This window comes from Pyxicephalus adspersus, chromosome 11 (genome assembly GCF_032062135.1).
Source record: "Pyxicephalus adspersus chromosome 11, UCB_Pads_2.0, whole genome shotgun sequence".
Classification (NCBI taxonomy): Eukaryota; Metazoa; Chordata; class Amphibia; order Anura; family Pyxicephalidae; genus Pyxicephalus; species Pyxicephalus adspersus.
Window position 1 is genome coordinate 8006525 of NC_092868.1, and position 23323 is coordinate 8029847.

At 37.2% G+C, this 23323-nt stretch overlaps 1 protein-coding gene across 1 annotated transcript; it reads right to left on the reverse strand.

The window, feature by feature from the left end:
• Positions 1-15988: 15988 nt before the first annotated feature.
• Positions 15989-21905, reverse strand: LOC140340943 (phospholipase A2 inhibitor and Ly6/PLAUR domain-containing protein-like). Its single transcript, XM_072426407.1, has 5 exons — positions 21796-21905; positions 20159-20273; positions 18652-18807; positions 18011-18157; positions 15989-16609 (listed from the first exon to the last, which is right to left on the reverse strand). The coding sequence occupies exons 2-5, from the start codon at positions 20268-20270 to the stop codon at positions 16359-16361; spliced, it is 666 nt and encodes a 221-aa protein (XP_072282508.1). The 5' UTR covers positions 20271-20273; positions 21796-21905; the 3' UTR covers positions 15989-16358.
• Positions 21906-23323: the final 1418 nt, after the last annotated feature.

The following is a 23323-nucleotide window of genomic DNA, read 5'->3' on the forward strand; positions in this document are numbered from 1 at the left end:
TATAAAATAAAATTAAATAATTAAAAACAATTTAAAAAATAAAATAAATATTGTACTCATACTATTATATTATACTATAAAATAAATTTTCATGAAAGACAATGTACTGGTTTTAGACATTTAAATCCATTGCATTGCATTCAGTACTGGTATTTTGTATTGAATGCAATACAAACAGATTTGAAATTCCCGCCACGCCCCTGACGCAACAACCGCAACCAGAGAGGAGTTGGGGGGGAGCAGGGCAGTTGGGGTCTTGGAAATCAAGGGTCCTGGTCAGTAATTTTTGTTAACCCCTTGAGCGGTAATCACGCTGGCTCGGGGTAAAAAAAAACATGCTGAAAGCGGTAACCCTGAGCCACAATCAGGGTAGCTAAAAATATAAAAGAAAACACTTACCTGGTTTCGTCAGATCCCATCCTTGGGCCGCATCCTCTTCTTCCGATCTTGCACTGACGTAACTATAACTGTTCCAGAAGCTGGTCCAGAGTAATGATGTGCAGCCAACCCTGAAACAAATACATGTTGATAAAAAAAATAACTACAAAGAAGAACTGAGATGTAGAAAAAAAAGAATATTCTCAGTGTTTTAGACCTTAACAATGATAGGCCCATGTTCAGATTTTTTATTCCACAACCTGTGCCCTGGATATTTTTTGTGTCTGCAAAAGGCTTATTATTATTTGAATCCTCCTTGCAATAGGGGCCCCCGGGTGGACACCTCCTCACCCTGGAGAATGAGTAAAGGGCTACATGGTACCCTTTTATTCATTCCAAGAGTTAAACATGCTGACCCCTGGTTCTACAATGACACATTCCCCAGCCAGTGCTTTGTAAATAAAGATGGCCCACTTGAGTAAATTGGAAGAACCACTCTTACATGAATAAATAAATAATTATGTTAACATATTTCATGTTTTTTTTTCAACAAACTTTTACAGTTGACTAACAAAGAAAACTTTTTTCCAGCCATGACATTATAGTAAATGTTTAATTTTCTGCTTGTTTGATTAATTTGGTTCTCACAGCATAGCTTTTTACAGTACACATCTATTTTATTACAGTGCTTAATAAAACAATTATGTACTGGGAACAAGGCCTAAAGGTTGCTGGCAGAGCTAAATTGACACGAGTTGGAAGATTAGAATTTATTAATGAATTGTAGTACCTAGTCATTATGGAATATAAAAATTATTCAAACACAAAACATTAAAGCCTTAGAGAACTTACAAATGCCTGTGTCAATTTGTATACTTAATTTGTATACATTGAGAATAATTTAAATCCTTTATAATACAAAGGATTATTACAGGATTAATGGGGAAGAGAACAGAGTGGAGCAAAGAATTACCAGCCAGGGATAACAATATGCCTGTCATTGTTCGCTGCAAACCACTGCTGAAGAGGAGGTGAAAACTAGGTAAGGCACGTAAATGCTCTTCATCTCCATCTCCTCGCTTTGTCCTCTTAAGTATTTGTTACCATTCTGCTCGCAGCTTCTCTGTTTAGCATTTTGTGGCATCCCCAGGATACCTTGCCCCTGATTCATCAAGCAGAATAAGATTATCGGTCGCGCATTCGTATTCGCGATCCGAAATCGTACGCAATCGCGCTATTCAGCAACTGAAAAAGCTTGCGGCCGGAGCCGCGCATCTCCGGCAGCTTTACACTGGCGAGCTTGTATTAAAAGTCCCTTTTCCCCTAAAAAATCATTCTTTCTAATGGCACACACATTACCCATAGCCCTAAAAAAAAATGTTTGCGCTGTTTAAATGTTTTTAACATTGGCTGGAATCCGGCTGGCAGTGAGGCGAGTGTACGCGCACACTCGAGTCCGGACCGCGGTAATCCGCGATCGATGGCCGCGCGTACTTTCGCGCTTCCAGCGAGCGCGGATTTTATTGATGAATCAGGGGCCTTTAGTCATATAAACTCTCTTCATTTCAGCATTCGCGAATCACTACACAGGTGGCGTGGATTAGAGAGTATTCAGCCATTGGGCATGATTTTGTCCTGCTATTGGTTGCTAATGCTATTTAAGCCTTTCTAGCTCCAGGCTTTGGTTGATGGATCTTTAGAATGTTACCAGTGCCTTTATTACTTAGCTGTAATCTTTTGATTGCACTGACCACAGACTGTCTCGATTTTTGATTCTCACTTGCGGCCTGCCCTGACCTTGGCCCATCTTGACCTTGAGTATTGCCAGTTGCCTTCCCCAACCCTGGTCTGCTGCTTATGCTGTCTGCAGAAATTCAAGCCTATTAAGGTCGGGCCACACCTGTCTTCTGGCTGAACCTACATCTGAAGCTGTCTTTTCCAGTGGGGGGGAGAGCCGGGGAGACAAAACCTGTTGTTCTCTCTGCAGCAAAGTACCACCAGGGTTACCTGTCCATCAATACTTGCAGGGCGCTTTGGTGAAGACCAGAACGTCATGCCTTGGATTATCCTGTGTTATCTGCCAGGGTGCATAGCCATAACAGTCTGGTGTGGTCTCCAGATTGGCTTCCAGGTAGAAGGCAGGCTACCAAATTTTGCTGGACTGGAGACCTACAGAAATGGTTGTCTTTGACTCCCAGCTGTGTCCTCCTGCTCTGTGCATCACAAGGGCTTTATCTGGTGGACACAGCTAATCAGATAAATTAGAAACTGACAACCTATTTTTTTTTAATTTAATTTTTATTGGTAAAGATCAACAGAATCATCCAGTGTACAGAAATAGACATAATGATCATTCAAGTTGTAGGCAATATAACAATTGTAAATACAAGAGAAGGAAGGAAAGATGGAAACTGTACCCTCTCCTCCTCCTATCCAACAGCATACAGGTAGTTCCCGGGTTAAGGACATCCGAAATACAGATGCCTCCTAGATACAAACAGGGCTTCCCCGCTTGCTCGTGTACAAGACAGAGGCTCGATAACGGGAGGGGGTGATTTGCATGACTTGCAGAAAACTTGTTGAGACAAAGATCTGTCCCAATTCTATTTATTAAAATAATGGACCTGTTCCGACTTACATACAAGATCAACTTAAGAACAAACCTACAGTCCCTATCTCGTATGTAACCCAGGGACTACCTGTAATCAGCAATTGTTTACTGCAGCAGTCAAAACAAAACACATATCTATTTGACCATATAATAATCGATCCTATAGAACTCAATGCATAACACTTTTGTTTTATACTCACCAAAAATTACAAACTTTTTCTAGGTTGGGAGGAGTGGATGGGGGAATATAAGGTTATGGGGACTATAAGGGTAAGATTGACATTGAAAACAGCAAGGGGAGGAGAGGCAGCAGAAGAAAAAAAAAATACTTTTTATTTTTTTTTTTTTTAAATCTTTTTTAGGGGCAACAGGTGTCAGATCCCACAGTTCCCTGAGCCCACCTGCAGTTGAAGGGGTAATAGTTACACCTCTGCATGGAGGCAATGTAGATCATTTGATAACAAATAGGAATATATTACAGGGAGCAATTTGATGTGGGGGTGACTGTATGTCTCCCCTGCCTGCCCTTCTACCCCAGTGCATGCAACAGCCTATATGGGTGACGCACAAATCCAACCATACTTTTATGTTAATCATTTATTTAACATTAAAAAACACAAACCTTGCAGACATGTGCTCATTACATCTACCTATATGCCAAGTGTATGTGGATGCCCCTCCAAACTATTAATTGCAGGTTTTACTAGTAAGGGTAAAGGTAATGAGCATACTGAGACATTTGGGGATATTTCAAAGATATTTTGTTAACAGATTGGGGAAGATAATTTTCTGTTTGATCATGATTGTGCCCATGTGTACAAAATTGCTCCATAAAGGAAAGGCTTGATGAATCTGGGGAAATCTAAGTCCTGACCATAAATGTCTTCTTCATAAACTCAACTGAACACCAATGGGATGAATTAGAACACAGAACTAGTGCTAGTCACGTCGTCTCATCCAGCATTAGTACCTAACCTCATAAAGGCTGTCCTTGTAGAATGGACAAAAATTCCTATTAGCATTCCCAGAGAAGTAACAGCTGAATAAGTCCAACTCCATATTCAAAAGCATGTTATTTTTAGGTTCTTTTACAATCTCATAAAGATAGGATCATCTTTTAGTCATATACTGTTCTTTAGTACAAAACAGTTAAACAAGACTTTGGATAAAAGTTGCATCTATCTCAGGTATTAAGGTCACAATGTACTTTAAAAAGTATGCACATTCATGTCCTCAGTGATACTTTTCTTCTCTGAAGTCAATTTAAAAACTATTTATACAGGTAAACAGTGAACTGCCAAATATACCACCTGTTCAGTAATTTTAAAGGATGCAGGAAGCTTTGTTGACTTTAAGAAAACATTAGATAGTCATCTCATTACAGTTTCTGTTTGCACAGACGTTACTTTAGGTTCTTTTGTGCACTAAAGTTCTGTTCCTGCAAAACAAGAAAAAAAAGTACACCTGCCTTCAGTTCTAACCCCACACACAACAGATTCCACCATCTTGCATGAAAAACTATATACACCCCATGATCCACTAGCTTGTGGAAGCACCTTTACCAGAAATAAATTGAAGTTATTGTTTTCTATATGACTTTATTTCTTTCTTCACATCTTTCTTCACTTCACAGACTTTCACATCTTCTTAGATATATTGTGACCCACTCTTCTTTAGTATATTGTTCCAGTGAGGTTTGTGAGCATTTGATCAGGTTGCCTTTGACTGGGCTATTGAAAAACCTTGCACATTTTATTTTTTCTTCAAATTTTCTTTTTTAGCCATTTTGTTGTATGTTTTCTGGTGTTCTTTGAGTCATTTTTGCATGACCCTTTTCTGACTAAGGTTTTGGCCTTGCATTTGACTCTTTTGAGAATACTTTGGTATACAGGGGAGAGTATGTATCTACTCATTGACCCTGATTCATTAAAGTTCTCCGAGGCTGGAGAGAATACACTTTCATCAGTGAAGCTGGGTGATCCAGCAAACCTGGAAAAGATCTGGTCCAGGATTAAAAACATTTGCCAACAAATAGCTAATAACTTTTAGGAAATCCATTCCAGGTTTGCTGGATTATCCAGCTTCACTGATGAAATTGTTTTTTCTCCAGCCTCGGAGAACTTTAAAAATTCAGAGCCAATGACTGCAAGGTGCACAAATCCTGTTGCTGCAAAATGAAGCCCAAATCATCAGCCTCTCACCAAATAATATGAAGTGTATGTGCTGATATGCTCTTTGATTTTTGCAAAATGTGGCACTGTGCATTATGGCCAAACAACTCCACTTTGGGGTCATCTGTCTAAAGGACATTGTTCCAAATGTCTTGAGCTATGTTCAGATTGAGTTCATTTTTGGTAAATAAATTATGTCACAATGTGGTATGTATGTATTGTTCAGGTTTTAAATACTTAAAGGGAACATCATAGAGTGCATGCAGAGGAAAAACTAGGCACTTTAGCAAGCCTGCAGGAAGATCTACAATGTTTATTATTTGGAAATTGAAGAGATAAAGCCAATTGTGCATGTTCAAGGATACTAATACATGTGTTCTGCTCTGAGAGATCTGAGATTTAGTATAGAGTGGGATCTTAACTTGGTATGTTACTTCCACAACTTTTGGACTTCTAAGAAAAGATCCGTGTGGATTTCTGATTTTTAATTTGGGAGCTATGAGCAATTAGGAGCCCTCTAAGGACTTGCGTATATCCCATTGCAAAGGGAGGAGGATGGGATCCTCTTATCGGCCTACAGGAAAATTATGAATGGTTTGTAATACTCCTCCTCTTACCACAAGGTTTGTAAAAAGGAAGCATCTGGTAGAGATTAGTTTAGAAGTATTTAGGATGGTGATATAGAAATACAGAGATTGAATCAAAATCTGATGTCAATTGAGGTTTTGATGTACTAACTTAGTACATGGGGTGAGATAAACAAGTAGTCTAACCTAATATAAGAAAGAAGGACCAAGAAGTATTCACACTCCAAATATCTATATGTTGAAGATCTATCTGTTAATATCCCCTATTGGGAGGGAACACCAAAATGGCCGGTATTCCTACAAGGTGCTGTAGGGGGCTGTTTGGTCATAACCCCCAGGTTCACCCCGCCAGAGGGAGGGTCAACGGAGGTAGGATTTTGTGTGAAGACAGACAGAGAGTCAGATGTGCTCACCAATTACATCAAGAGAAAGGCGTTAATAACCAGGCTGAAGGTCAGGGCAGGCATCAAGCAAGAAGGTATTGGTAACAATGCAGGAAGTCAGGGCAGGCAGCACACAAGGTCGCATGGGTAACCAGGAAGGAGGTCATGGCAGGCTGCGTCATTAGCCAGGCAGACGGTCAGAACAAGGTACGAGTTAGGCATGCGGATTCCCAGATGCTAAGGTGCCGGTGCAAAATTACAGCACCAAGCAACTGCACAAGGCACAAGGCACAGCAGCCAGTGAGCACAAAACTGAGTGTGGTGGGGCCAGGGCAGATGGATCATGGTGCAGTAACAATACATACAAAAATGATATACATATACAGTACATAATTATTATAAATATGGAAAGGTTAACAAAAGTCTTTTACATATATTTTTTTTTTGGCAAACACCATTCTGGCTACCTCCTTCTTGAAAAAATAAGATTGTACACTTGTGCCCTGCTGTATGAATAATGAACATTGTTTTACATGGTATTTTAATACAGAAAAGATTTCCATTGTTCACAGTCCATCTTTGTGCCAAAAGAAAACAAGAACACCATGGAAAAACGGGTTAAACAATGAATGTATAACCTTGACTGCCAAAAAAAGTGCCAATAAAGTACAGAATGCTTTATAATGTTACCATACTCTTTATATACTATTATCTATTTTATATGTATTTAAGCAAACAAAGTTTTAAATTATATATCTGACTGTATAAAATTTTTACTTACAGTAAAAGTATTTAGGGGTCCTTGTAAAGACCGCTGACCCTTTTCAATCCTTTTCTTACCAACTTGTTGACTGCAGGACCACAGCTTTTTTTCACACCTAAAGTTTATTAAGTTTAAGGTATTACACAAAAAAGTATAAAGCAATGTTAAAACGGTATGAATTAAAAAGAAGAGGGGTAAACGTAAAAAAAAGTTGTAGAGAAAGGAAACAATAAACAAAATCTAGCAATATTCCTATAAATGAGAATGACCAATAGGAAAACGAAAAAGAAAAAAGAACTCAAATAAAAAAGGCTGTTCTGTCAATTTTGCTCATGTAGTAATGTTTGGGCAAAGCTTTGTAGATATGAGAATGGGAGGCCCACAGCAAAACAAGATAAGTGTAGGGCCTACATGACAGGGTGTGAATAGGGGACAAGAGGAGGAAGGATTACCCTCCTGGGCTGTTCATTTCTTTCTGATTTTATATGTCTAAAAGCAGTTCATTGTTTTTTATGAAAATGTATTTTACAGTATAATATAATAGTATGAGTATAATAAAGTCTGAAACAGAAAATCCTATCAAAATAATAAATTAAATAAATAAATAAAAATATATAAAATAAAATTAAATAATTAAAAAAAGTAGAAAAATAAAATAAATATTGTACTCATACTATTATATTATACTATAAAATAAATTTTCATGAAACAATGTACAGGTTTTAGACATATAAATCCACTGCATTGCATTCAGTACAGGTATTTTGTATTGAATGCAATACAAATAGATTTGAAATTCCCGCCACACCCCTGACGTAACGGCTGCACGTACCAAAGTCACCGGTGACTCATCAGATGCAGAGGACGCAGGCCAAAGGATGCAAGAAGACGGGGATTGCGAAGGAGGATGCCGACGGACCAGGTAAGGCTATATCTACTATTGTTTTACATTGTTTTAGCTACCCCAAGTGTGACTCGGCGTTACTGCTTTCAGCATCTTTTTTTAACCCAGAGTCAAACTCAGGGTTACTGCTGGGGTGGTTACGTAGCAGGAGGGGGTCAGTGTAGAACTGGTTGGGGGGTAGGGGTGGAGTAAGGAAGGTGATAAAAGGGGTAGGCAGAACAGTTTTTGGTGAGAAAAAGTTTACTGGCCGCCCATCCCTAAGGCAAGAGAGTTAAGAGAGGAGTTGGGGGGGGGGCAGGGCAGTTTGGGTCTTGGAAATCAAGGGCCCTGGTCAGTAATTTTTGTTAACCCCCTGAGCGGTACTCACAAGTGTGGCTCGGAGTAAAAAAAACATGCTGAAAGTAGTAACCCCGGGCCACAATCGGGGTAGCTAAAAACAAAGAAAAAAACACTTACCTGGTCCCGTTGGATCATATCCTCGGGCCTCATACTTTTCTTAGATCACTCTCAAAACTTTATTGATTGCACACAGTTTATATAACAGTGCAAAGGCATGATCAGTGCATGATCACACGACTACAGACAATTAGCAGAAATGACAGATGTCCTTGTGGTTCTCTTAGAACAAGATATATTTGTCAAAGTAACAGATATATGGCCGTAGGGAGGAAAGGAAGAACTTCAAGGCGAAAATGGGGGAAGCAGACGCTAGTTTACTGATAAGAAGGTGTTTATCATGTTTATTTCTTCATTCCTACTTATGGTGGCCTCATATATGTTTTGCTAATCTAATTTGTTTTTTATTCCGTATTCTGGTTTGTAATTGTTTCTGTGTTTTGTCATTGTATATTAGTTTGCATAACCACCAGATCTTACTGCCTTTGTGTTCTTATATTACAATATTATAGGTGACAAATAGAGCTACCTATATATACTTGGATTTAAACAAATGTGGTTTTGACCTGAAAATGACAGTTTAAAATGAATTTCATTATAAGATCAACGTTCTCATTTAAAGTGTGCAGAAGATCGTTTAGGAGCAAGTAACCCATCAGAACTAATTTAAAAGTGCAAAATACATTAACTTGTAAATATGGGATAAAAAGATATATATCGAGAGCCTATATGATTCTTTTTTTCACTTTTCAATAAATGTTTAAAAACAGTCAGTTTATATTCAAGTATATACAGTATATATACCCCCAAGTGTGAATCATAGCTTGTAATATTTTGGGTTTATTGCATTTTTTGTTTTCTTTATTGGACCTTTTTTTTACCCTTTTTTCTCTTTTGTATGGGTCCATCTGTCTTCTGAATATTTTTTGACTATAATGCTTTTGCTGAAATCTGCTCTTCATCTCATAATCTTCCTTCTGTAATAATCTACTATCACTACATTTGTGACAGCTGTGCATTAGTTTTCCACTTTTTATTAGCAATGGGGTGGTAATAACTGGTCACCGGGTGAATTTTTTCACCCCACAAGTGTGTGGGGAAACTCAAAATTAAGGTTGAGCGCAGAGGGAGCAGGCAGGATGGCAAGATACAGGTCCAGAAATGTCATGAGAAATATGAGCAGGTGTACCTATAAAAAATCATATTCAGTTTGAGCCAACAGTTTGAATTGCTTTATTTTGCCTTTATATATTGAGATTGAACTTACCCATATTTATATAAATAACTATATTCTTTGTTATTGTGACCCACATTAAGTTTCCAATGAAGAAGGAAATACCAAACAAGGAAGTATTTATAATTCTGGACATACTCAGACCATGCTTATTAGTTAAATAAACAGTATATTCCGCAATAATGTACCAATTTTAAATGTTTGAAAAGTATCAGCTGCTCACCTCTTGTAAAACCAAGGTTTCATTCCCTCAAGTATTCAAGAATGGATTGCTTCTAACAAAATGCAGTACACGGCTTTGAAATTCAGTAAATTCACAGCCAACCTGGTCCCGCGTCCCATCCTGCCGGACGAAGCCAGACATGGTGTCCCACGTGGGTGCAACGTCCTGCCCTGTTACTATGAAATGACACAAGGGTGGGGCCACCCCCCCTTCGGCCCTCCCTGCAAGTCAGGGAAATGACATTCCCCCAGTCGACCAAACAACCGCATCTGCCCCTATTATTACCCCACGTAGAACTTTAAAACTTACACCCAAAATAAAGATCACACCATATGTTGGTTAAATGGCATGTAGGCCTTTTATTATAACTAAATATTAACTAATACCTTTTTTATGATAAATAACAATATCAATAAAACATATAAATCACCAATCTAAACAATAACATAAATACAATCAAGTATCAACAAATAGTAAATACGTAATAACTTAAATCGATTAAACAATAACAATGCAAATCCAATACTGATTCCCCAATTTCGGCTTACCGATTGCTGGTCCTCGAACCACATTATACCGTTTTGGGTTCTGCACCTTAACCACAATTACTCCCAGCCGCCCATTCCCCCAGCTCTGGAATTATATATATATACCTTTCTTTCCCGTGCAGATCCCACAAACAATTTCCACCAAACCATTAACTAGGGATTCCGTACCATAGATGTCTCTAATTCCATAATCATTTAATCAACACTATTACCAACCCAAAAAAACATAATAACTCTACTAACCAATCAAGAGGGAGGGGGTGGGCTGTCTCTCCTGAAAAGACCCCAAGTTCCTCTTCCTGACCGTTGTTCTGCCCCCTCCTATACCTCCTCCTCTTTAACGAAGAATCTACCTTACTAGTTGGGAATACAAGATGCCCAGCATGAGGGGTACCTGAGCATAATATTGAAGAGAAAGAAAGAAAAGACAGGCTTTTGTAGGCAAAGTATATGCTTGATAAAAATTGAACTTTAATAGGTATTTAAATGTACTACTAAAACTAGACCGAGTTCTACTGCCCTATACTTTTGCTAACATGGTTCCACTATGCTATAGTTAGATCATAGGTTACATATCATGTCACAAAGTGTTAATTTGATGTAAAAAATGTACTTAATTCTTTCTTTATTTCGTTGGGGGACTGAAGCTGCCTCCTGTCCGCCCTTAAATGGGAATTAGGAATTTACCCATTTAAGGGCAGACCGGATGCAGCTTCAATCCCTCCTTGGATAGCTTCTGCTGGCTCACCCTTACTACTATATCCCAACGAAACAAAGAAAGAAGAAAATAAAATTCTCATAGCTTACTTACCCAAATATTTTGCCAATCAAAACTGTTTGACCTTTCTAATACAACTCTTTATACTTGTATTTAGAGGCCCCATTTACCATCTTTTCACAAATACACTGCTGCACATCAAGCTTGGAACACATTAAACTATATGAGGTATATTCTTCTTTTTTTTTATCATGACTTCTAATATACCAATGTATAATATAGGCAGATAATGTTACATCACTCATTCCAGAATTCATACAAAAATAAAGAACGTATGACAGCTCGAAAATATAAAACCAAGAACACACGAAAGGTATGCCCCCTAGTGGACATTTCTGATATATACAACCGATAAAATGTATCTTTTAAATATTTGATACTAAAATATAAAGTATTAAAGATTGAACAACAGGACAGTAGTTCTCTTATGGGAAATTTAAGCAGTAACAACTAAATGGGATAGTAGGTACAATGTCCTTTTCAATCATTTAACTTATGTCTATTCCAATATAATTAGGTTGAATCATGAATTAATTTTTCCTTTTCTACAATGTTTATATATGTTCCTGTATCAAGAATCTACCAATAAGATTGGTATTTTTTTATATATTAGGAAGTATTCACTAACATCCAAAAAATAGGCAATCCTACAATCAAATAACGGCCACCACCCAAGTAAGCAAAAAATATCAGTTTTAACTAAATGGTTGACCTAAACTGTATTTTAGTAATTCTTTGTACCGTCTTTCCTGTTTAGAACGTCCAAACTATCCAGTTAGTTTTCTCTCTATTAGGAACTTCGTTCACCATAAGTAGAGGTTACTTACTGTGTTTTCTGTGGTTAAGCATCAGCAAGCACCAAGTAAATGATAAATCTTGTATATGTTTGGTTAGTTTGATATAGATGCAATTATTCACATGATTACAGAAGTTATAAACTATATGAATGCTGGAAATATACAGACCATTGATTTTCGATTGACTATGCTGACTATACCATACATTAGGACAATTTTCAAGATCTCCCGAACCCCTGAAGAAGCCCTGCAGCGCAAAACGCGTTGGGTTTGCTGACATCCAATTAACATTTTCTGACATGATATGTAACCTTTGATCAAGCTATAGCATAGTGGAACTGTGTTAGCGAAAGTCTAGCTCAGTAAGACTCTTTCTAGTTTTAGTAGAACATTTAAATACCTAAAAAAAATTATTATTAAGCATATACTTTGCCTATCAATACCTGTCTTTTCTCTCTTTCTCTTCAATATGTCCTGCCTAATATACTTTGTTGGTAGGATCCTAACTGATAATTGACACTTTTTGATTCTGTAATGCCACAAGCAGGATTTAAGGACAACAAAAAGCTTTCTTTTGTCGATTTCCAGGAGTCATAAAATCATGAATCAGACTGCAATCTAAGTTTCTATTCTTCTTATTTGCTCAACATGCACAGATTTCACCTAAACGCTACAGCTTACAAATGTATTTTAGATAATTGTGAACTCCAAACCTTGTAGTCTGGGGAAGAGTTGTTTCCTGTTCCATTACGACTGCATATAAATCCTGTCTCTTTAAAACATGGTTTGACCAGTATGATATGGAAGAACGTGAGTGTCCTACAAAGCCTTAACTCCAATGAACACCTTTGGGAAGAACTGGAGCCTGGATTTCTTATCCAACATAATTTTTTTTGCTGAATTGGCATAAATCCTCCTCTTGTCTCTACAATATTGTGGAAAGGATTCTCAGAAAAGTAGAAAATGTTATGGAATGAGTTATGCAACAATCCCATACAGGTGTGATGGTCTAGTATCTTGAAATGTTTGGCTGTATACTGATGAGCAGGACTCTGGAAAGCATTTAGCTAGATTGGGACCACAATGGTTTTTTGTATTGTATGCACATCCCTAATATGTGCAGTGGCACAATTTCTTCTTTTAAATTTATTTTGGTAGGCGTTATTTACCAAGAACTATTTGCACAGGTAAACAGTCAACTGCCAGACTTTACCATTTGTTTAGTATAAGTTAGGGATTCAGCAACCTTTTCAAAGCATCCAAAAACAGTTTAGAGACTATTAAATAGTAATTTATTGCTAGTTTTAATAATTTTCTCACTTATTGCCCAAGGTCTTGGTTCAGAAACAAAGCAAAAGAAGTTCCCCATAGGACCGTCAAATTAGACCGGTCCAGTTCATTTTTGAAGCACTTAGTAAGGAGCTCTTCTGGATTTTTTTTTCTTTCATTTTACAGGTCATGACCCCTCTGCTACTGAAGTGAGTTTCTAGAAGTTTAAATTTTTATGTTTATGTTTTTATGTTTTATGTTTCTAAATCTTGTATTTAAAAAAAAAAACAGATCTGTTGTTCACATCCCAAGACTGAGCAGGTGCTATTTTTTTAAATTTTGTTCCTCTTGGTTTGGTGATTGGTTTAATAAAACCATCATAACATCATAACGTATTTATTTACAATTATGGTTTGAGTGGTTGTTTGTGGGGCTTTACAATCTTATAATAATGTACTGGTCATTGGTAGAGATGAGCGAGAATGCCTTTGCTATTCTTGCAAAAATTTCCCCTAACTTCCGATGGGTCCCCGAACTGATTTCACAGACCCATTGGAAGATTGAGGAAATTATTACAAGAGTAGCACAGCTACATTCATGAAGCCACTGTACTTCTCTATTGCCCTCAATAACCTCTAGTGCCCTGGGATTGCGCACAGGAGGATTCCCACGGCTGCATTTATTTATGATGAGCACAGCCGTGGGACTCCTGTGTGCTTGGATAGAGAATCTCTGTCCATGAACACATACTTCAGGGCTGCAAAAGCAATCAGGGGAGCCGAGTTGTCAGCTTCGCTCCCCTAATTGCTCTTGCAGGTCCCAAAAATTTGAACTCGACGGCCGAATTTACACAGGCCCGATTCAAGGCCAGATCAAATTTAAATTTTTTTTTGCGCATCCCTAGTCACTAGATTTTGAGCCTTTTTGAGGGACAGCTAGAGACTGGATATGGACATTGTAAAGCGCTGTGTAATAATAGGCACTATATAATTAATATATAATAATAATAATATACAAATTCTATTGGATCAGCTCCTTTACAATGGCCATATTAATGGTAGTTTGTCATGCCAATTCATATAATTATTCAAATCAATGTTTTTTTGCTTTTAAAATGCAATAATGTTCCTGCAAAAAAATGTTGCACATCTATAAAGTAAATCCATGTACTGTACATGATTATGCATACACCGCTCCAAATGATTATATTTTTTACTTGGGACCAGGGCCGTGGGCTAGGGCAGCATGGCCACCAAGGGGAGCAATCAGACCCTTCAACTGTCCTGTTATGACAGGTACTGACTGTTCTATGTCTATATTACAATGGAAACGATGCTGACTTTCTGACATGTTCCCCAGCAAGCCTTCTGATTGGATATTTGTCCAAGTCAATGACTGAGCCATTATACTATATATCCTGTGTATATATATATATATATATATATATATATATATATATATATATATAGTATGGTATACCTTGCCTCGTTTGTCTTCGTTTCTTTTTATTATGCCACCACCAAAAAAAACATGCTAGAAGTGTTTATAGGTTCCTAATTTGGCTGTCTTTAGGTAAATGATTTGTAAGTGAAAAGGCCTAAGGACAAACTCCTTTTATTACCACTGGGATCTAAAACCCATAAACAAAAAATGAATCTGGTGGCTGAGAACAATTCCATCTAAACGCATCAATATAGGACTATATTACATGCCTATATGGTATTGTGCACAGGTGCCTAAACTGTATACACATTCATTGTATCCAAATGATTTTCTGAATGCTGTTTTTAGGTGGGTGAACACTTATAGAGCCCGATTTATTAAAGCTCTCCAAGGCTGGAGAGGACTTTTTATCAGTGAAGCTGGGTGATCCAACAAACCTGAAATGGATTTTTTCAAAGTAATTTTCAATTTCCTAGCAAATGTTTTGAATCCTGAAGCACATCCATTCCATGTTTGCTGGATCACCCAGCTTCACCGATGAAAGTGTATTCTCTACAAGCTTTGAGGGCTTTAATCATTCGGGTCCATATAGTCAAGATATCAATGAGCCCCATTACTTGCTAGCCAGTTATGAGTATATTCTAGTCTGTAGTACAGAAATTAGCTTTTTTCAATACAAAACCCCTGCAAAATATTTAAAAATGCTGATAAATATCGTTAACATACACAAGGGGAAGAAAGACCTGTGAACACTTATCAGCAGAAATAAAACATTTTGGAAATTAAAGGGCTCCGTGAAAGTTCAGCATTTTAAATGTGTTAAAAGTACTGAAAAATAATAAAAATATCTGTAGAGGTGGAAGAAATAATGCTTTGTCATTGGTCCCAATGGGGGAAATAGTACCCATAGTTGTAGGTGTTCTAGAGGGAATAGTTCCCAAGGGCCAGTAAAGGTAATCTGAAGGAACATTTTTGCTTGTTGGCTAGTTTGGGAACTGCTGCTTTAAACATTTGATACTACTGGTATGGATAATGTTTTTTACTTTATATAAATATAAAACTACGTCTGGTATTAACATTTGATGATTTTGTTTGGAATTAGCCTAGAACACGCTTTATATATTCAAGAGTTTGAGGATATGAACATTTTTTTATTTTTATTAAAGAACTCCAGCTTTACTTAGCAGAAGGACCAGTCAGTCCTCGGAAGAGAGATGACTGCTTTCACACATAGAACAAGAATCCTTCTCTAAACCATCCTGGCAGACGTGAAGCATTTCTACCCAGATTGCTGTAACATGCTGTAAAACTTTTCACATCCCCTGATTTGCCACTGGATTTTTTTTTCTGATTGAAACTGAAAGCTCACTTGGACTTTAGATTCTAAATGGTTATACTGGTTTTCTTCTGTTTTTGAACTAAAATATTAAAGAATATTGTAGTGGAATGAGACAACAGAGACAATTTTATTGCAGAGTATTGAATAGTTTATTAAACTGAAAGCTCAGGACAGAGTCCAGGTGCATATTCTTTGCGGTTACAAGAAGGTGCATTTCTTATGAGGTTGCAAACATAAAAGAAAATATATTTTTGCATGAGGAATCAAACATCAGTGGCCCTTAAATTCACCAGCAGTGGAAAACAGTTTTCTAACCTACCAAAAGGAAACAAGAGTAGGCACCTCTGGATGCTAATAGATATAAAGTACTTTAGGAGCTCCTGATATATGTTGGTGAAAGCTGAGAGTTAATGCCTACTATTACTATGAAATGGCAGATCACAAAGTTTTCCACACTGCAGATTTGCTTTAAGGCAGATTAGTGAAGCACAATAAATGTCCAGCATACTGGTTCTACTGCCCCACTGGTATTGGTTACTCACTGCTTAATTTGTTGGCTTCTAAGAAATCTTTTTGTGTACCTGGGACTGGGAATCCATGGATAGTCACCCTTGCAATGACATTAGGCAATAAAGAAGATTGGGGCTGCTCTTTTAAAGACATGGCAAGTGAACAGCTGTACTTGGTAGTTTCACTAACTCCAGATGCTGGCAGTTTTGTGAGGTCAGCCTTGCATGCATCTGAGCTGATACAGCCTTTAAAATTATAATTCTTCCAATCGAGACCTGCATCAAAGAGAAGAAAAGATGAAAAAAAGAATGTTAACAAAAGCACACATTTTACAAAAAAATGTTTTTCATTTTGTCCTTTACTATATACTGGATACAATTTTGTGTTCTAACCTCTATACTATATAGCACTACCATATTCCATCATGTTTTACAGGAAACATTAGCATACCTGGAACTTGAAAGTTCCCAAAAGGGACATTAATCTTTTGTGCTATTGGTGGTTCTATTATAATTTGGACCAACAAAGGCCGTGTGCTAATTGTAACTCACAACTCAATATTAGCCAATACAATTTCCATTTACGAATGGGATCCTAAAGAAAATTTCACTAACACAGTTAAGTTTATTATATTCCTTTACCTTTGTTGCACACATCCAAAAAATGTATTATTGCACTAAATCCCCATATTCACAGGCCTAAAACAAATAACTTTTTCTGACAAAAATGCTGCCTTTTGTAAGAACTAAAGCCGTTTTCTTAACCAAGAAAAAATCACATGCATTCCCCATGATAATTAAATTAGGCCCTTCAAAAGGCTGGGGACCATCTTGGATAGGAAATGGGGTGGCAACGCTATGTGCTCTCTCTCCTATCCATAAAAGGTCCCCAGGAATCTGGTTTTCTCGAAAAGAAAGATGGAAAAAAACATCTAGTCCCTTTCCTTTTTGAAATACCAGACCAAACCAGCTGCCCTAAACAATAGCAAGGGTGATCCTTGGGGGGAAGGCCATCCTTCCCAGAATGTGGCTGGTGTTGTAGGTTTCTGTGGGTAGTGGATTATTTGCAATATGGAAGTCTCCTTTAAAAGGGGTCTAGACATATGCTGCCCCACCCTGGGGAATGATTAAGGACTTACATAGTAGCCCTTACCCATTCCCTTTAAAGATTTAAAACAGCCCTGGCAAGTCAAACACCATGTAATGTACCGGTATAATCAATATTTATTCTATTTGTATCTAATATTTTCCTTTTCAGGATTCAACATTGTGTATATCTGTTCACCATACATGATCTATTTATTTATCCTCCAGCGTCACTGCTGTCTCCACAATGAAGTGAGCCCTGGATGGATGCCTTATCCATTATGGGGTCCTATACGCAAGATGGTGGAGGAAGTGAAAAATGCTGAGATCTGCATTGTCTATTCATTGAAAGCTAACACTCCTTGGGCTATTGGCATCACGCCTCCCTGGGCTACACAGGAATTACATCTAAGTGAAACCCTGAATATTATCCATGCATCAGGGAGTTATACATAGCATGTCATGAAAGTGTGACAACTACCAGAAGCCATTACTGTCCATTACCGTCCATTACTGTTCATTACTCAGCAAAAACGCCATGTGGATGTGTGTGTAAGCATTCATGCCTGTATTAAAGAATGGAAACATTACCTGGGCGTTGTCCAAGGCCTTGGAATGTTAAGCATTCATGCTGATTGCCAGTACAGTCAATGGTTTTATATTCGCTGCACTGCAGACTATCCTCCACGAAACAGGCTTCACACGTTTTACCATTAGGAGTTTTGTCTATGTCTGGCACTTAATATTGCAGAAAAAAATTAAGAAGATTATTACAGCCAGCAACAAGCAACAGTAAAACAAATAATAAAGACAAACCTTGTACAAACATGATGAATATATATAGAAATCAGTGGTCTCTGTACTAGAAATAATAACTTTTCTGATGTAGCTAGGTACTCATTACACCATTAAAACATTCTGGGTTGAGTCCTTCTCCAGCACCCTATCACTAGAGAATTCTATCCATAAACTTTCACTCCTGTAGTTCCTGAGTATTTTCTTGTCTAGGCTAGACTGTTCCAGTTAACGTCTTCCTGCCATCATTAGGAATGGTCATTACCTCACTTACAAATGCCAGGAATACCCTGGGACCCCTTTAGGGACCTGAATAAGGTTTTGATTGTTTATCCAGACTTTGTATCCTAATCAGTGAATTGCTTCTCCTTCAGATTATAATTGCACTGTGTATTAACCTGATTGCAAATAATAACATTTAGAACAGTCATACTTACTTTCGATTGCACCTGAATTACAACCGTCCGTTGAACAGCATTTTGAGTACATGCGATATGAAAATTCACCAGTATTGTGATCCAATGTATTTTCACATACAGCTTCTTGATTAGCGGGCAAACATCTCTTTCTTCTTGTAAGTCTTACATCACCCCCTAAAATAAAAAACAATAGATAGCAAGTTGTTAGAAATGTAAAATGCTAAATGTTAAGATCATGGCTACATTTAAAATATTAGAAGATGTATATTATATATATATATATATATATATATGTATATAAAATCATGTGAACAAGTAAGTACACCCCAATAAAACCTACATTTTTTATTTACACAACACCAACAGATTAAATTGATATATGTACATAAAAACACAAGGAAAAAAAAAGAAATTAGACCCTTGGGCTGCATTTGCTGGGCCCAAACAAACACCAGTCAATGGAAAGCTATGCTGCTTGTGGATTACTTTCCTTACAGTGAAATCATAAATTTCAGTTAATATGGCAATTTTTAAATTCACTTGTCCTTAAAAGAAACCACCAGAACCTTTATTCTGAGAGCATTGAAGCATGATGGAACCACACACATCAAAATACAAAGATTAAAAGATATAAGGTGGGGTCTACCTGCCAACTATTAAAAGGAAGTTTTATTCAAGGATTTCTCATTTTCAACACCCAATTTTAATTCCATGGGATTCAAATGGTATTAAATGTAGAGGTGATGATAGAAAAGAAAAAAAACAGGGGTTTTAGTGCCAAAAAGAGTATATTAAGTGAAATAGTATATCACTAAAACTCCCGGCTTTCTCTTTCCTTTTTATCATTTGTTCTACTATTTTGGGGTTGGCAAAGCAATTGTTAAATTGCCAGAGGATAGGTGGAACCTCCTTCACCAATTTTCTATTTTAAATGTAGAGGTGCATACTTTTTTGGTCAGGTATGTCACCTTTACCTGTAAGTACTGATTTAATGCAGATCAAATGTTTTTTTTTGTACAAATATGTTGGAAAAATTAAAAATTATTGCTAAAAAATTAACAATTGGGTACTTACCAGGGTACATTATTGCATATATAGTCAGGTGATTGTGATAAATTGCATAATAATGGATTGCATTCCTTTTTTAAGCATTGGGTGGAGATTTAGAATATTTTTTTGCATTTCTATTACATTTATTTTTTCATTTGCTTCCTACTTTTGTTTTTTGGATAGTGGTCTTGGGAATTCACTTGACTGCATGCACACACTAGAATGACCATCGGTGCTAACTACCTCTAATTTTATATATATAAACATGTAGGAGAGTACAGGTTAGCACTCTATACGTCACTACCGCTCATCTCCATGGGTCAAGAGAAATACCCATGTAATTGATACCCCCTTACCTACAATTTTTTTTTTCACAGTTATTACAAAAGAAACAGGGTTTTCTTGACATTTTTACTTCTTTGTAATGTTCTCTAATATACAGTATACAATATTTTAAATGTCATAGTAATCTTACGTAATGTGTTATTTTCAATTTGTGTTACACAGTAAATCTCCCCCTCTGCACATTCTTGCAATTCACAGTCAGCTGTTCCATCGTCGGTGCAATTACAAGTATGACATTGCATTGCCTGAAAAAAAAACACACTGCGTCAGATTTTACACAAGTCTAAAACACCATGGTTTAAAACTACACTTTTTTGAGACCATAGTCAAGAAGTAGTGAACATTGATTTATAGTTTAAATAGTCTATGATTAATGGTGATGTACCCGAGGGTTCAGTTCCCTTACTTGTTTACATTTATACATGATATAGAGGTAGGAATTAAAAGGTTAACATCTATGTGTGTAGATGACTTTAAATTATATAATGTAATACAGTCCAAATGTGACAGGCAGACCAAAATTTACTGTTTGGTTGGGCAAATGACATTTAAGGTTTTAGATGTAAAGTTATGTAATTAGAAGGCTAACAACATGCATGCTTCATACATTTTAGGGGGAGACATATTGGAGAGGGATCAGTAATCTGGATGTTTTAGTAGATCACAGACTTAATGCAATTGCTGCAATCTCTAACATAGCAAAAAATAGCATGTGTTTTATTAAAAGAGGAATAGACAGAGATATGGACAGAATCCTCTCCCTGTACAAAGCATCACAAAAGAATGTTATAGAATTGGAGAAAGTGCAGAGAACTAAAAAAAAGAATGGAGGAGCTCAGCTATGAGGAGAGATTAGCTGAACTGAATCTATTCTCCATTGGAAAGAGATGTTTAAGGGGGGATATGATCATCCTGTATAAATATATACTTTTTTTTATAAAGAACTGGCTTCTCACTTTAAGGTCATTATAGGGGACAATAGGGCACTCTGTATCTGGAGGAAAAGAAATTTAATGTCCCCGCATGCAGGGGATACTTCACAGTAAGGTATGTGAGAAATAGTTTTAGCACGTTCTATAAATTGCTTCAAGAAAAAGCTGGATGATTTCTACATTCAAAGAATATAACTGGGTGTTATATTTTTGAAGTTCTCCCCATTGGAGCAAACTGAACCCCAAATTTATTCACCTTCCTCTCAAACAACTTTGTGATAAGCTTGCTGCCTAGAATATACAGGTCGTCTAGTTTATTCATTTATTTATTTTTTTTAGGTCAATGGGCTTCCTTTCAACCTAACCATATAACTATAAATTCAGGATTCAAGTCTGTCTGTATTTATCTACACCTACCCTTAATAACCAGTTTGTATGTATTTATGCAGTAGATCCAAAATCTTTTAAACCCATTATCTGAAAAAATGCCTCAGTCTGTCAACTACTAAGATAAAGCAATGTTAACAGTCTTTGTGAATCAAACCCATATTGATATATTATAGTTTTTGTTTAGTTGTGTGTAATATTTTAGGAGATTAAAAGTGATCAAAAATTGTTGGAGTACAGCTGCCTAAGCTATGGTGGGAAAGCACCAAAAGCAGAAAAAATGAAGAGCGTCCAGGCAGTGGAGCATCAATCACTGTCATTAAAAACATATAGACCTGCAAGATTCTCCACCAGTGCTTCATCAGTGGACCCTATAGTGTTACATGTCAGGGAATTAAAGATTTAGAATTAATTTCAGAAAAAAATTGATTTCTCAAAAATGTCTTACCTGCAGTGATTGCAGTGCCGATGATTAGGAAGACAAGGATGTAGTTCATGGTTGTAGAAACCCGAATTTAGGTTTGTAGATTGATGTGTTGTCTTCTTGCTCTCTTGATGAGTTGTCTTCTCGCTCTCTTGCTTATTGATTTGTGTCATGGATATTCACAGCGTTGATATTTATACTTTTTCGAGCACCTTGCTTAGCCAAAATTCTTGGCAAAACCCATAATCCTTTGATTAAACTTTAGAAGAATTGTTTATTTAAGAAACTAGTAAAGTTTGAATGTCGTTGGTGACGTGAAGGTTTGAAAACCAGGTGACTTCTTTTCAGGTAGGATAATTTTATTGTCAAATACAATTTGTTCCAACTTTGCCCAAAGCAAATGGACCAGAAAGTTGTTTCAAAGACGGCATACTGAAGAAGGATTTCAAAGCTTGTTAATATCAATACTCTCTGCCTCAGATACGGTTGGCAAGACTTTTGTTATGTGAATTTAACATGTTAAAAACTGTGTTTAATATTTCTTATATTTTCTGCTTTCTTTAAAACAATATCTGGTGAACCAACTGTAAAGGTATTTGATCAGGTACTTCCAGTTTTGTGGTCCTACATTGTAATCCTGTTACATGAGGCCTTTATGGTGGCAATGATAATATTATTTATAAAACAGGGAATCACACATTCCCTTGTGTGAGTCTTCTAGGTCCATGTGTCCCATTGGCAATAATTAATTTCCATGCGGGAATGTCTGATTCCCTGTTTTATAAGTAGAGCCCATTGAGAAGAAATGGACCCCTATTGTCAGTTTCAGAAAACTAGTCTAAACCAAAAATGTGTGGCCAACACTGGAATGAGTGCATGTAGACAAGAAATTACTAGAGAGATCTACTGTCACGAATGAGAGGGAGGGGAGGGTGACAGAAAGGCTTACACACCACTAGGCCTCTAGTGAATAAGGAAGAGGGAATGGTCACCCCTTGCATACACCCTAATCCAGTCCTGACTCCTAACCATATGAGCATCCCCTGATGGTAGGAATGCTCATACTCAGGAACCTAGGCCCTACTAGCCCTGCACAGCCCTAGCAGTGGGGTCTGGATTGAGACTGCTGGTTCCTTCCCCTATGAAGGACCCAGCGTCTCCCTGAGGCCTAGTAAACAACTAAATACCTAACCAAAACACCAAAAGAAAAGCAACTTATCTATTAAGTAGAAATCAACAGGAGATCAGAATGGCAGAACACTCCAGCTATTCACTTCCCAGCAGTGAATATTAACCGCACAGCATGAAGTGTGAGACCAGACTAAATGGAGGAGCAGTAATGACCAGCAGCTGCACCTGATGCAAGGGGAGTGCTCATTACAAACAACAACACAGAAACAAATAAAACCAAAGAGACTGTCAGATAATCACACATGCAGCTTGTCTGACAGATCCTCAAACTTCTGTCACGGAAGGGACCGTGACATCTACAGAACTGAGCTGTTCAAAAGTCTCATTGGAAAAAAAGAATAAAAATTGTTTATTAAACCGC

What these genes read in the sequence shown, in the direction of transcription:
- LOC140340943 (XM_072426407.1), bottom strand. Translation starts at nt 20,270, where the DNA reads ATGCAATGTCATACTTGTAATTGCACCGACGATGGAACAGCTGACTGT. An exon ending in AATTGAAAATAACACATTAC is followed by an intron (nt 18,808 to 20,158) that starts GTAAGATTACTA and finishes TTTTTATTTTAG; the next exon opens with GGGGTGATGTAAGACTTACA. An exon ending in TAATTCAGGTGCAATCGAAA is followed by an intron (nt 18,158 to 18,651) that starts GTAAGTATGACT and finishes TGCAATATTAAG; the next exon opens with TGCCAGACATAGACAAAACT.